This window comes from Cynoglossus semilaevis, chromosome 16 (assembly GCF_000523025.1).
Source record: "Cynoglossus semilaevis isolate Cse_v1.0 chromosome 16, Cse_v1.0, whole genome shotgun sequence".
NCBI classification, from domain to species: domain Eukaryota; kingdom Metazoa; phylum Chordata; class Actinopteri; order Pleuronectiformes; family Cynoglossidae; genus Cynoglossus; species Cynoglossus semilaevis.
In genome coordinates this window covers 4,543,634-4,559,168 of record NC_024322.1, presented here as the reverse complement: position 1 = coordinate 4,559,168, position 15,535 = coordinate 4,543,634, and the positions used below count along the sequence as shown (strand labels likewise).

General features: G+C 39.2%; 2 protein-coding genes across 5 annotated transcripts in view; both read right to left on the bottom strand.

Moving 5' to 3' along the window:
• Positions 1–15,535, bottom strand: part of phf11 (PHD finger protein 11) — a 959,893-nt gene that overhangs the window by 13,136 nt on the left and 931,222 nt on the right. The gene's annotated exons all lie outside the window — the stretch shown is intronic.
• Positions 1–15,535, bottom strand: part of raph1a (Ras association (RalGDS/AF-6) and pleckstrin homology domains 1a) — a 51,219-nt gene that overhangs the window by 10,216 nt on the left and 25,468 nt on the right. The window contains 11 exon segments of the mRNA XM_025064112.1: positions 1–13; positions 1,252–1,336; positions 1,550–1,624; positions 3,009–3,086; positions 8,119–8,193; positions 10,420–10,593; positions 10,708–10,860; positions 11,181–11,432; positions 11,525–11,664; positions 11,751–11,859; positions 12,023–12,157. The exon segment at positions 1–13 is cut by the window's left edge and continues 100 nt beyond it. Of these exon segments, the coding sequence (XP_024919880.1) occupies positions 1–13; positions 1,252–1,336; positions 1,550–1,624; positions 3,009–3,086; positions 8,119–8,193; positions 10,420–10,593; positions 10,708–10,860; positions 11,181–11,432; positions 11,525–11,664; positions 11,751–11,859; positions 12,023–12,157 (1,289 nt within the window).

Genomic DNA, 15,535 nt, shown 5'->3' with positions numbered 1-15,535 from the left:
TCAAAGATCCGCTCTGTACAACAGAACCATTCAAAGCCATTCTCAGTCACTTCAAGTCAAAAAATAATATTAAAGATTTCTTTTTAAAGCTCTTTTTTTTTACCTGGGAAAATACTAGCAAGTTTCTATACAACACTGCCATATTTTATTCAGCTAATGTCACATTACAATAGTAATTAATGTCTGTTTCTGTTTAACAATTGATACGAGGTTACAAACTCTAATCTCTATTACTGTTAAGTACTTAAAAATGCTAAAAGTTAGCCACATTTGCTAAAACCATACAGAAAATGCTAATTTTAGTCATGTGGGTTGCCAAAGGTTAAACAAAAATGTAGCTTTAATATATATATATATACAGTATTGCTTTAGCTACAAAGAAGTCTAAAAGTGACTTGGACATACACTGAAGAAAAGTCAATATGAAAAATGAAAAGCTAAGTGCTAACATTGGAAAAAATAAACGTAAAATCAAAAACACGTCCAAAACAGAATGTATTTAAACAACTGTAAAAAATGAATTAAACAATAGTCAAGAATTGCCACAAATTCTTGACTATTCTTGGACACAAATGCATTCTTTAGGGCTAAGTGCATGAAGACATATTATAATATATTAAATATTTTATAAAATATTTGTAAAAAGTTTAGACAAAACACTAGTTTTGAACTTGAACATAACTGAGCTTCACTAGCCTTTTTGTTAACACAGAGTTAGTGATGCTGAGTGTGTGTGTGTGTGTGTGTGTGTGTGTGTGTGTGTGTGTGAGAGAGAGAGAAGAAGCCCTGCAGATGTAGGTTAGATCACATGCATCACTGCTCTGGACCCACATTGAGAGAGAGAGAGAGTGTGTGTGTGTGTACAGTAACTGCACACCAATGACAGTGAAGTGGAGTAAAAGCCTGTGGCTCAGCATGTGTTTACGTGCATGTGTGTATGTGCATGTGTTCAGGGATATCTCTATGACCTACAGTAGTACTGTACTAAAGTACTACTGCACTACAGTAGTACAGTACTCAGCTGTCTGCATTGGACTGTACTGTTGGTGTCATTTAGTCTTTTTATAACTAGAAATAATAATAATAGTTTTCTGTGGAACTCTGACTGGACTGTCTCGTTGAAGGAGCTAAAGGTCGAGGATCCAAACCCCAATCCTTCGATTTATTTAGCTCTTCGTCTAGCGACCCTGCCTACCCAAGCTTTATTACACTCATCCCTGTCATCAGTATTCAACCAGTGTGTGTTCTCACCCATCTGTAGCTCATTGATGGTTTCCACCAGGGACCAGTCTGGACTGTAGCCACAGTGAGATTTCTCCAGCAGACTGTCCAGAACCTAGACGAAGACAAAGACACAACTGTAACTGTCAACAGAACTACAACAAGTGACAGTGCATTTCTCATATTTATCAACTGATAAATTGATTGGTCAGATATGAAAACATAAGAACATTATTGATCCCACACTGGGGAAACTATTGTGTGTGTTTGCAGCCTGTTGCTTCAACAGGATGCCGAGCAGGAGGCACCAAGGACATGGTCTCATTACCTGTCTGACAGTCTGTCTCTCGTCCACCATCACTGTCTTCGAGCTCTCGTCGGACAAATGAACACGAATAACTAACTGTGGGAGATAAAGAAAAAGAAAATACACGTTTGTCTTCATTCATGTTCAAGGCCAGAATACTCAACTCCTTTGTAGCAACATTCCTACAACAGGAATAAAGTATTAACTCAAGCCTCATTAAATTAAAATCAAACGTTGAACTAAGCTAAAAATAAATTAATAAAGAGGAGACATTCTCAAATGAGACAAATAAAATTAGTTCAAATGTTTTCCCATTCTTGAATCAAATTAAATACCAAACTTGCCTCAAATTCTTTTACTCAGTAACAACCCCCCCCCCATTTTGTAAAAATAGAATTGATCAGAGGTTTTATCGTGCGATTAAAGTTACTTTTTTTTCTCCCCGTAAATGCTTTGAACAGCAGATGACAGGATTACAGTCTGTCTCCTCAGATAAACTGAAGTTAACTCCATCACAGCAGTCGCACTAGAATCTTCCTCAGCCTCAGTAGGTAGAAGATGAAATATTAAAGCTGCAGATTGGTGAGAAAATCCTACATCCTTTTTATTCCCAGAGAGCCTTGTGGATGGAATGCACAGGGATGTGCCCCAGATAAGTACACTCTACACGCTTGTACTATGACAACACACAGCATGTAGCACGCATGTAGCACAGCTCCTCACCAAACAGACAATGACAGCAACTGACAAAGCTGAAGGTAAACCTGGAGTTTTTTTTTAAAGTTTAAATACTTTTTTCTGCCTAAATACATTTTAGTAGTGACAATTTTACCATTGGTTTTTAACAGTCAGTACAAGTCATTGTTTCATCTGCGTCTGCATAAGACGACACCATGCACTTCTTAGGTAACTTTCACCATGTCAATTAATGTAAAAAAGTCAGTCCACAGGTTCATATCAGAGTGACATGTTATTATTTTTTTCTCCTCCAACAAACATTTCTACTGCTTTGCTAAAACAACCTCCATTAATGTTACAATCTCTTCAGAGTTAGTGTTTTTGAGCTTTGTGCATCGTTTACACACGGATTATGCACTCACACACACTCTCTCACACAAAAACACACACAGGTAATTACACTTGTGTATGTGCCTGTAGCAAATCCAGATTTTCATTCCAGACTCTTTCATTCTCTCCAGGACTGGGACTTAACTTGCTATAGTCATCATGTTGAGTGCTCCCTCTCTCCCTCACCCTCTCCCTCCCTCTGCTACAATCTGTCAGCCTGTATGGATGTGTGAGTGTTGACTCCAGTATTTATTGACCAGAGCTTTGCAGAGTAACACTGACCTGACCCAGAAAAACTCTGCCACGTGCCAGACGTTCACACACGTGCACAAAGTTACACACACACGCATATATATGTGAAAACAAAACCCATCAGCCTTCTCTGTGTCTGTGGATGTGTGACAGGACTCACCTTCTTCACCTGAGCCTCCTTGATCTTCTCCAGTGCCACTCTGATGTTCTCTGCCTTCAGTTTGGCAGCCTGTTCCTCCTGTACACACACAAACACACACACACTTTACATTAATGTACAGAAATCAAATGAAACTCACGGACACAATTCAGACTCCTCTTCTCACCCACCTGACTCCTCCAACACGAATTCATCGTTTGTTTTTTGTTAAGTGTTTCTGCGTCTGCTTTGCATCAAATAAACTCAACAAAACTGAGCAAAAGTTCGGACTGAAATTCTTCCACCGTCAATAATCCAGGTCTTCACATCACTGACACAATGCTTCAGCTAATCCAGGCTTCATCTACCGAGATTACTTTTTTAATTACAGTAATGTTGAGCTGATGGGAAGCAGCAGGTGTGTCCTGTGAAGACGTAGAAACGCTGAAGTGGGGTTCAAGGATTCCGTACTTTAATGACTGCAGCTCCTCCTCCTCCTCTTTATAATCTTCACCATCATCTCAGGATTATTATGGGAAGTTGAGAGCAGTCAACCAACCCAGGTGCTACATGTTGCTGAATATTTTCTTTGCAGAGAGATGTTTCACATTTTTAAATAAACACAAGCACTGAAACTGACACAGATGTTTCTGACCTTCAGGCTTCTACTGACTCTATAAACAGCACAAGGACCGTGGCCAGTGGAGCAGAAATGACCTTGACCTCGGCAGGGGGGAGATCTTGAATTCGAAAATGTGCAAAAGTAGAAACACAAAGTGACCAAAACAAATTGACATTCTGAACTGCAGCCTGACTAATCCAGTCATCGCACGACTCCCAGACTCCCCGACTGCTGCTATGAAAGAGATTCTACTCACAGACCGGTCGGAGAAGTGAGCTCTAAACCTCCACACTGACTGACACACACACTGATTTTCTGAGAACCAGAAACAAAAAAAAGAACGATTTTGTCCAGTCACATCCTCTCTGCCAGGAGCAGATAGAGCGAATGAGCGGAGGTGAAAAAGCGAGAGAGGAGGAAGATGGATGGATGGATGTGGGGGATGGGCAACCCTGCTGCTGTGCCATCTCACAGGCAGAGCCGCTGATCTCTTTATCTCGAACTCCCTCCTCTTCGCAGACTCACTGTTTTCCCCTCTCTCTCCTCTTTTTCCAAATGTGATTTCTTCTTTTATTTGTCCTCATCTCACTCCATAACTCAATTTTTCCCTTTTGTTTTTTTTCCTATTTTTCTGAGCATTTTACCAAACCGTCTGTGTGTGACCATGTGGTGACACTGCACCTGAAAGACGATCCTTTAACAAATAAAAAGTAAAAAAAGAAAAATAAAAAAAAGAAAATGAAATGAGGAGTATAAAGAAGATAGGGAGATTATCTGACATTCTCCTCACAGCCAGCTCCCCCATAAAGCATCCGGATGTAAACAAACACACACACACACGCCAAAGACTGAATTTTTTAAAGCCTCAGCAGCAGCAGGATCAGCTCATTAACAGCTCCATATTAACTGCCCCATGATTAGGTTAGTGTAGATTAACTGACTAATATGAAAGAACGTGGGGCTAATGGTGAAGCGGCCAAATACGTAGGATCATAAATACATATAAACTCCAGGAAACAGTGGAGACAACAAACCATTTCATTGATGTAAAAACAATCACATCTGTAATAAGTCCAAAGCTGGGTCAGTATTAGAGAACTAACTCAGATTATCATATTTATCTAATATTATGCAGCCAAACTGATGAGGCTGGTGGTGCAGAGAACAACTACGGATGACACTGAAATAATATATCTCACAAAGCGGAGGAGGGAGAACGTGCCCTTAACTGACACACGTCAAATCATTTCATACGTGGTTTAAAAATGTGCTCCAGGTCACATCCAGACCACGGGCCTGGTGTCAGACATGAAAAGTGTTGTATCTAAAATCTAAATTTTATATAGTTCTTTTCTGAAAAGTATCAAAAACAATTAACGAAAAATGACAACGATGTTGATTTAAAATAATTTCTAAATACAGTTAAATATAGAATACAAATATTTAAACCTGTAATAAAATGGCTGGTGGTCATTTTTTTTTTCAAATGCAGTACTGTAAGTGAATTTCAAAGTATATTTTTCACTTAATTAAATTTTATCATTAACCCCGCCAAAACAAAAAATGCTCAGACAGCATCACAAGTTGCATAACAGCGGGTTTTTAAACCTAAAAATATGATGAGGATTTAACAAAAGTGGATTATAGCTGCAAAAAATGTATTACATAAGATATCATTAGTTAATGGTGGATAAAACTGCACAGCAGCACACAGTGTATTAATTATGTGACAGGAAGTGGCTGCTATGTCTGAGTCACAGCCCAATGGTTTAACTTTAGACCACCAGTTTGTTTACATATTTTTAAAAACATTTTTAAATAATGTTTTTTTTTACTGTTAACCCTGCTTATGGGGCTTTCAGAATGTAATAAGAAAAAATTCAATATATAAATAAAAAAAAGTCATCATTTTTTCCCTATGTTCCTTTTTCCTGACATCACACTATAGTAATGTGCATTATTTTAAGCTCACATTTCAACTGTATCTATCTTTATTCCATTGGACGACACATGGCCTATATTATAAAGACACTATAATTAGCTCCATCCTGGGGAATAAGGAAAAAAAAAAGAAAAAAACGATAGAGCCTTTGAAGTCATGAAGAAATATGTCCTTCCTGAGCTGCTGTAGGCTCATAAACACAGCAGAGCGATTAAATTTACATGGAGGCAGCAGAAGTGGGGCAACTGCAGATGCTGCAGTAGCAGCAGTATGTATGTGTGTGTAACACTGACACAGAAAGACGGTCGTACATACAGAAATACACACACTCGGCTACAGTTGTTGCAGCTCATTACACCTTCTGCCTAATCACAAAACTAAATCTTACTGAAAAAGAGATGCAAAAGGATTTCTTGAACGGCTGAAAAATTAATTTACTTAAAAAAAAAAGATTTTTTAAATTTAAATTAAAAATATAAACTACAAATTTTTTTTATCCTGAATTTTCCTCCACTAGACAAAGACTCACATCTGAAGCTAAACCTGGGAAAAATCTATTGGTCTGGTGATGTTTTTTAGGTTAAAATTTCACAATTTGTGGATTTATTATGAAAGTAGGTCAATTTTCAGCAGAAAATAGAAATGGAAAATATGTGACTGCATTCAAGCCCAATGACTTTAATCCTTTTTTTTGTTTTTGCCCCAAATGGAAACAGGAACAAAGACATGAGCTGCAGCAGTTTTATGTGTCTGTGTGCAGCCATTAAGACAATGTCTCCCAGGGAAAAGTGCCTATTGTCAGCCAACTGCTATGACTCATTATCTGTGCGTGTGTGTGTGTGTGTGTGTGCTGCTCCAGGGAATCTCCCTCTGTCTCGGTACTAAAGCAGATTATCCCACTCTACAGATTTAGCACATTCATATATTGTTCAATAAAACTCGCTGCCTTTCTTAGCCAATCAAATCATGGCTTTTTGATACAATCAGAAGAAGCTGTCTCGCTTTCTCCACCTGCAGTTTTCAGGGCAAAAAAAAAAAAAACCACAGAAACATTAGCAGTGAGAAAGCTGCAGCTTCAGGACCGAGATTCACTTTTAAAGGACACTGATCCAGATTTTTCCCACTCACTGTGCGGCCAATGATTGAAGCAGAATAATATCATCAACCATTACATGGCTCAGAAAAATTACTATCACAACAACATATGTTGTGATACTACGAAAACTTTTGAACTGAGAATCTCGGCAAGTGTTTTAGAATGAAACGTAGGTGAGAGAGTGAACATGATGACAGAGCTTTGTTAAAGCAACTAGGGCACTGAAGAAAAAAAAACAAAAAACGATTCGTCAGTGTGAGTGGCACGAGCCGACATCCTTTGGGACGAGTCAAAAAGTCGAAAAGTTCTTTCTCATGTGTCAATCTTTTTCTTTGAATGGCTAACACTATCATGGAAAACAAATAGATAGATTTACTTGACTGATCTCAGGCTAGGAAATTATGGAAGATATAATAATAATACATAAATTGAGTGGTAATGTTACTGTACACTTCAAGTCTCCTTCAGTTGGTAACAGGCGATTGCAAGGAAAAACATGAGCGTCCACATGATCGGAGAATCACCGTACAGTCTGTAGTGGAGGACGATAATGTCACAAAGAGTAAAAAAGCGACTTGAGATACGATCATCTGACTGGGAGCTGATAGAACAAATAAGTTGTGTGTTCTGTTCTCTCCATTAGCAAAAGCTAGGAAAATAATGTATGACAAGCAACGTGCTAACCGCTGAACGTGCTGGTCTGCGTAGTTAATCCTCTGTCAATGTGATGATGTCATGAATTACATGTCGACTCGACTTTGACTTAATACACGGACACCTGCTCTGACACGTTCATCTGATGGAAAGCAGACACGTAGGTGCAGACTTCAGGACTTACTGATTAAAGTTTCTGATTGGAGAAACCAGAATGTCAAATCGCAAAGGAAATCCACAGTCACACAAATTGATCGGCTGAACCTTATTAATTTTTTCCCCCAGTTTTTGGTGTTGAAAATGTTTTTTTCCCCCACATTCAGTTGGACACTTTTTCAAAACATCATGCTCCACAGCAAAGGCAGACAGAAAGAGGAAAACCCCAGGCCAAAGATTTTTCCCAAAACTCTTCAGCCGCTGTAAACAATTGTCTGAAAATGTGCAGATAACAGAGGGAAACAGGAAGTTGTCATGCAAAAGGACTGTTGTGGGTAGGGATGTCCGATATTGTCCAAACACCGATTCTGATATCAATCGCTACCAATATAGGTCTGGTAATATTTATTTATTTACCTGGACAAACCACTGTATGAGTATAAGATTAATTAAATGAGCTGCAATGCTGCTATCTATTGACTTTCACTTTAATAAGCAGCCGTTTATCCCCAAAACTATTTTTAGGGCACACATAATTTGACAAAACCCAGGCATTGTGTTATCGGGTTTCATTATCGGAGGAAAAAAATATCGGTTGGCTGATATTATCGGACATCCCTAGTCGGGGGCATGCAGTAGTAGTTGAAAACGTGATGGTCACCTTGGTCAGCAGGTGGGTCGGTTTTCCTGCAATGTTTTTCAGAATCAGAGAGGTTTCTCTGTCCAGATAGGAGTGCTTGAAAGAAGAGAAAGGCAAACAGAGAAAATCTGTGTGAATGAATCTGCTGTTGGAGTGACTGTGGTTGGTGACTGGATGTGGAAGTTTGCTGGAAAGCTGAGTGGTGAAGCAGAGAAGCAGCGGACTAGTGTTAAACTATAGTATGAACTGAACTGCGATTAGGGTTTGTTGGTCATCAAAACATACAGATAGAGCAAAGAGACAGCAATCAAACAGACAGGCGTTTCGATCTGTAACTAACCCTTCTTCACTGGATAAATTTGGAAATGAAAGCCAGAAGGAAACTAAATTAACTTGACTTTAAATTGTTAATATAAATGTTGACTGTATTTACATTTTTCCTCTGTTATTGTACTCCATTTCCCCTGTAATATAGATTTACAGAAGAATAATTTAAATTACTATTATTATAATTACTATATATATGTATATATATATACATATATATATATTAACTGTAAAGTTCATTGAGACAACTGTTTTTTGGGATTTTGGGCAATATATATATAAAATTGACTTAACATGAGTGACTGGAACTTGTATTCTTTCATAAGACCACTAGAGGGCGAGAAGAAATCCGTTTGTATATTAAAAAAACTGTTGTTTTTTTTTTCTTTATAAAATGATTCAAAACACACCAGAGAATATGATCTGAATATAAATCCCAGATCACTGTGGTATTTACATGTAAATAATAACATTTTAAAAGCGTTAAAAAATATTGTATTCCAACACATATCTAACTGCTGAATCGATCACATCACTGTTCTACAAAAACATTTAACAGAGTCAGTAAAATGCTGCATGGTAATTATGATAATTTCCTGACCTCCTTTAAACCTCTTATATCTTGCTGTGAGGACAGTAATATCTATTTTATTATTTTAATGTATTTAGTTCTAAGTTTAAAAATCCATTCTAAAACTGACCAAACCATGTAAACTGTTTGGCAAATAAAGGTTGAATAATTCAAGTTCAAACAAGTTAACAGTCACTTCTACTGCAGGCTGTATTAGCAGCAGGGCAGAGAGTAAAAGAGGGATTTTAGACTCCAGGCTGTGGGCAATCAGACAGATCTTGATTTATTATTCATTCTTCTAAATTATTCACTGTTTAAATAATATTTGCCCAGAACATAAAATCCACAGACAGACTCAGAGACTGGCAGGAGTTTCATGAACACAGTTCAGGGAGTCACTAGGTTATTCCAGGCAGGAGTTTTACTCTGTGGTCCGCAGTAAGAACATACTGGGTTTGTACTTTGTGGTAGAAGAAGTACAGATTATTTATCTAACATGGTTTTATTGTAGCCATCAATTCATAGTGACGTCCGAGCCACTTTTTACTGATCTGGGGACATGAACAATCTCCACTGCCCTCATTCTATTCTCTTGATGTTCAAGTCTCTCTGTCAATTTCACGTTCATCCTTTTGACCTAATTATTTTGACTATGTGTGATCTTGTGCCGAGTCACCCTCAACATCCTGTGGCTTTTAATCCTTATCTCTTTAATCTCTCAGTCTGTCAAATCCATCTTCTCTACGTCGCTGAATAAGGCCGTGTGATTTTGCACTGCAGCTCGGAGAGAAAAAAAATAAAGTGACAGTTTTTGAAGTTCAACAGTCTCAGCAGTCTCCAGACACAGAGACCATATAAGAAATTACAGTACGGCTGGTTTTCTTTGTCTTCTTTTAGCCTCTGTGATGTTTTCTCAGCTCCAGAAACAGACAATGATCCTCAGCTTTGCCTTTTCTTTGATTGTGATTCTGCATTTTCTTTTCAGCCTATTCTGGGAAGGTAAAATTGAACTGTTTTGATGATGACAAGCACAGCCTGAAGCAGCAGAAACTGTCAGAGCTGCACACAGACAGTCAGCCTTCGCTGCAGAAAAACATCACTATCTTCAAAATAGGCCAACGGTCACATGTTCTGGCTACGGCACAGCCTAGAATCTCTGTGAAAGTCTTTTCTTTGCAGATTGTAGCATTTAAAAAATGAATCCAAATGCTGCAATGCAGTGTCGTTATCAATTAAATGGTATTGACACCCATCATGTCTGGGTCAGGTTAATCAACTCAAATTCTATATACAATTTTTGACGGAAAATTAAAAACAAATTGCTCCCTGACTATGTTTAAAATGACAGGAAAAATGAATGTGGACGGTGGAATGATGTCCTCAATAATGAACTGCATCTCAAAGACAGGAAGTTGGGAAGTTACCTCAGTGATGTGATGACCTGGAGCTGCTGCCTCAGCAGGTACAGACACCTGCGGACCGTCTGCTTCACTGGAGTGGAGAACACTGTCCAGGGAGTCCATGGAAGAGGCCGAGTTCACCGAAATCCCAGAGGCCGAGGTAACAGAGGAACGAGAGGAGTGGATGATGGAACGCGCCTGACGGTAATGCAAAAAGAACAAGAGAAAAGAGGTCAAAGGTCAGGAGAATGAGTCGTTTGCCTTTTTGTTGTCCAACTTTGCAGTACATTTTTTCAAGACAAAATACTCTACCTCATGTTCGCTGACCGTGCCCACAGATCCAGTGCGTCGATGCTGGCGCTGCGAGGCCCCGGGTCTCCTCATGGTGGCTGAAGTGTATGAGGAAGCGGAGCTGAGTGAGTGGGACGATGTTTGACGAGCTGCTTCGTCCATGCTGAGGGACGCCTGGAGAGGGTGAGAGGAACACTGCTGCATTGTTATCACAGCAAAGGAATCATGTAGCCTATAAAGACAACATAAGTATCATCCTGACATTCAATATATAGCACCATGGTATAGAGAATTTCACTGAAAAATGTACTGTTTTTAACAGCATGTTTTTCATACTGACATTCATTAATGAGGATTTTCTCTGTTTTACTAATATGTATGTTAAAAAGAATGACATTTTTAGAACATTCCGTCATCATTTCATCAGCTATCAGCTACAATCTATATATTTTTAAATAATATATTCAACACATGTTTATGTTTTCCCCACACACCTTCTCTAACTGTGCAGTAATGTCATCCAGGCTGAAGTTAGAGGCCAGAGCTTGTCTCCCATGATGCCCACTGGGAGCTCTTATGGTACCAGCAGGTGACGCTCTGGTGCTACTGCTGCTGCTGCTCGCCCCACTGCTGCCCCCACCTCCGCTAACGCTGTTATTACTGCTCCCACTACCGCCACTGCTGCCGGCGCTGCCCCCTGCTGACTGCTGTCTGCCACTGCGTCCTGCTGGAGGCTTCTGACGGACCTAGGAAAAAAGTCCAATGTAAAGATGTTATTTTTTAGAAACACTGCATCGTTGCTGAGGTTTAAAAATGACAGAAGGAGCTGTGTCTTTACCTTTGTGTCCGTCAGCCCCAGTCGAGCCAGGCTGCCAGCACTGTTCGGCTTCGTATTGACGGTGCTGAGCTCCTGTTCGATGGAGCAGAGGTCGGCCATGAGGGCGTCCAGATCTACGTTCTCCCCCTGGTTTAACGCCTCTGCAGACACAGAAAAAACATAAGAATATTTAAACAAACTGAACAAAGCACAATAAAGGTAAGGTTCAGAGCTGTGATTGTCTGACCGTTGATGTTGTAGATGGAGAATCTGTAGGAGAAGTTGGCCATGTTGGTGTCCTGTCTGAGAGGAGGTTTATGCTGTGGAGGACGTTCTGGACGACCGTCATCCAGACTCTGGAGGGACAGAAACACAGTGAAGGGACACTGAAGTACAATCAAAGAGCTAAAAAGTGTGTTTGACAAAATCATTTTATGGAAAAGGATTTTTCATTTTATTTTACAGTGGAAAACTAAAATAAATTTCCTATAAATAAATAAGTTATCTGTTAAGGTTTACCTGTGTGAGTTTGTCCAGTTCTCCCAGCCAGGCTCCAAACATCTTATCCAGGTCCTGGTCCTCCTTATCACTGTCCTCCTCCTCCTCATCTTCTCCTTCCCTGACCTCCACCTCCTCATCTGACAGCTGCTCCATCTGCAGAAAGAAAAACAAGAAGTTAGTGAGGGGGAAAGGTCTGAAAACAAATGGGTTTGTCAAAGCTTCTGATGCTGAAAGACAAGACTTTGTTCCCTAAGCTCCATCTTGTGGCCATCTTGTGGAAATACAGTGACATAAAATTATTTAATTATTTTACTTGTCGTTTTCTCTCAGAAATAAGCTGCAGACGCAGAATGGAGCTAGATTCAGGTTTTACAGGACACCACATGTGATCACATTATTTTTTTAAACGCAAAACAAATCACGTTTTAGTTCATACACTCCATGACTCTTCAGGCACTTTGATGGAGGCAGATTTCAATGCTAATAAAAATCCAAAGATGACAATAAAAGTCTGTCTGATATAAAACACAGCTGGAACGAATGTAAATCTCAAAATGACAAAGATCATTAACATTTAAAGAGACAGAGCTCAGCTGTAGTACATGGTGTCTCTAAATGTCCTTCCAGTAGGACACGGGGGCTGATGTGCAAAGTGTTTTTCAGAAAACTAATCTTTTGTTCCATCTCTTCAAACTGAAAATACCAGTGTCAGGAACATGAGGTTAAGAAAGATAGACGGATTAACTTTTTTTTTTTTTAGGACGTCATTTCTGTACAAACATGTGGTCAGTTTATCTCAAAAGGATCCTGCTTAAACACCCAAAATACAAGTATAATTAAATGTAATTTTACTGTCCATAGACTAATACATATACACACACGCTGTAATTTAAGCAGTGATGGCTGAAAGTGCACGCAAAGCTAAGGAATCATTGCATGCTAAAGACACCACAGCTGGTGTCTCCGAAGATAAACCATTAATAATAAAATTACCAGTGTTTGACTTTAATGAAACAAAATATGCAGCAAGTCTATGTTCAGCTACACTTTGACACTTTTTACCAAAAAGGTCTTCCAAATAAACACATGGAAAATTAAGGTCGCTGAATTTATAAATTATGGGTAAAGACACAGAACAGCTGCAGAATTCTTCTCTGACGTCCAGTAGCATACACTCCTCACTAGTAAGATTTAAATGTATGTATACAAAAACAAGAACAACGAAAAACCCTTACAGTAAAGGTTCCTCCTACAGATCAGATACAAACACAGTCTGGTCAGGACACTTGAAACAGAATTGAATTCCCTTTGGGTAAAAATGTGAGTGTAAGTGAAACGTTAATCTTTCAGCTCTGGATGCCATTAAAGGATCTGAGGTGAGAATCAATGAATGGACAACCATTAATTAATTATTTGGTATGTTTTATAAAGTTTGACTTTGTCTAAGGCACCAGGCGCTGCTCTTCAGTCATCTGTTTGCATGTGAACACCTGGTGTCCTGTAAGGCGTCCTGTGACCACATGAAATGTGGCTGCTCTACACCCTGTATTTAAAAACAGTGACGTCACGTCTGTAACTGAGAGCTAAATTATGTTGTTTTGTTTTTTTCTTAAGAAAAGCATTTTACATAATTGTTTGCACTTTGAGCATGTCAGTACGTGTGTCTGTGCGCTCAAATTATTGGTAAAGAGACGTTTCAGACAGGGTTAAATATCAGTGAAGTGAGGGTCTGTGAATGTATTTCGTCTGTGGCTACACATAAAGAGAAATTCATGTAAACTTTCAGGGTTGCTGGAAAACTGTTGCCGATCTAAAAATCACCAGCTCTGGAATCGGTCATGGACTGTGTTCTGGCACGCCTGGGAACGTGGCCACTGGTATCTAAACCACCTTCCACAGTGGTTATTGTGACCAGATCTGAAGATCCAATCATCAGGATGAGACGTGAGCATTTGTGTTTGAACATGGACTTTTTTTGGGGAAAAATCGTAAAGTTTGAATGTTAAAAGAAGGGATGTCCGATATAATTTTTTTGCGTATATCTGATATGGTCCAACCGCATTGTCGTTTCGGATATCAATCGATACGGATATAGGCCTGGTAATATTTATTTATTCATCTGTACAAACTACTGTATGAGTTGCTGGGACGAGCATTTGGCATACGATCCCCTGATTATTAAAAAGGATTAATCAAATGAGCTGCAGGGCTGCCATCTAGTGACTTTCACTTTAATATACAGCCGTTTCTCCCCAAAACTATTTTTAGAGCACACATCATTTGACGAAACACAGACACTGCATTATTGGGTATGGCGTATATTACAGATATTAATAATTATGCTAATAATGATAATATCGGACCTCCCTAGTTAAAACAGTATGGAGTATAACAGCGCAAGAGTAAAAAAAAACCATGAGAATAAAATACATGCATAACTTAAGTCACATCACATACTGTCTTCAGAGGAGTTATTAGTACAAAGTATCTCCAAACAAAATACAAGGAATAATAACGTTAAAAAGAAAAAGTAGTAAATTGCTACTGATATCGTCAGATACTCCAGGTTGCAGTACTGGTATTAGCTTTAACAGTTCTTGCCTTCGATTGATTGGTTAAATCACCTCTGGATTATAATAGCTGATACTTGGTTGATAAAGTCACATAATTATCGACTATAAATCCAGCTGGAACTTATTTGACACGTGACAAAAAAACCTAGGATTTAAAAGGTCGTAAATGTCTAACCTGGCAGAGAGAGAAAGACAATAACAAACATTCTCATCAGCAGCATCATCAAACTGGATCTCTTCCTCCTTAGTCTATCTTTTAATCTCTCTATCCTCCTCATCTTCAAATCTACTCCAAAAAAAAAAAAAAAAAAAAAAAACATTCCATGGCTAAGCACGCTATTCCTGGGTAGCAGTTTTATTATCCCCCCTGTCCCTACTGGGCAAAGGCAACCAACCAACACATACACATAAGATTAGAGAGAGCAGAATATCACACACACCCACACACAAACACTTTACACACACACACACACACACATATAGTGAGCAGCGAGTGCTACAATTAGATCCCTGTGGTTAGGAAGGTCTGTTATTTAGACTAGAGGATAGGGCAACTGTGTGTGTGTGTGTGGTTGGGGACCCGTGGAGGGACCAGGGGACCGCTGTGAAAACTCTCACAGCTGCACTCTGCTGTTTCCACACAGGAGAAGCTCAGACAGGGCCAATAAATGCAGCCTTTTTTTAACGGCAGTCTCGGAGGCTGAGGAAAATTCTGGTCACGTCGATGACTGAACTGAACCCCTACCTCAGTCCACTGCTCTGACCTTCGAAGGGCTGTCCCTCACAAATCTAGTGGTGGCAGCACCTGTTAATCTGCCTGGTGATTCTGTATGTAGTCGTCTTATCAAGACATGATGCCATGAAGACAGAATATCTGACAGATGAACCCAAACAACGCCTCTGCCTCTCTGAGCACATTCACGATGTTGTCTGAGTCTTTTTTTTTTGTCTTACTGAC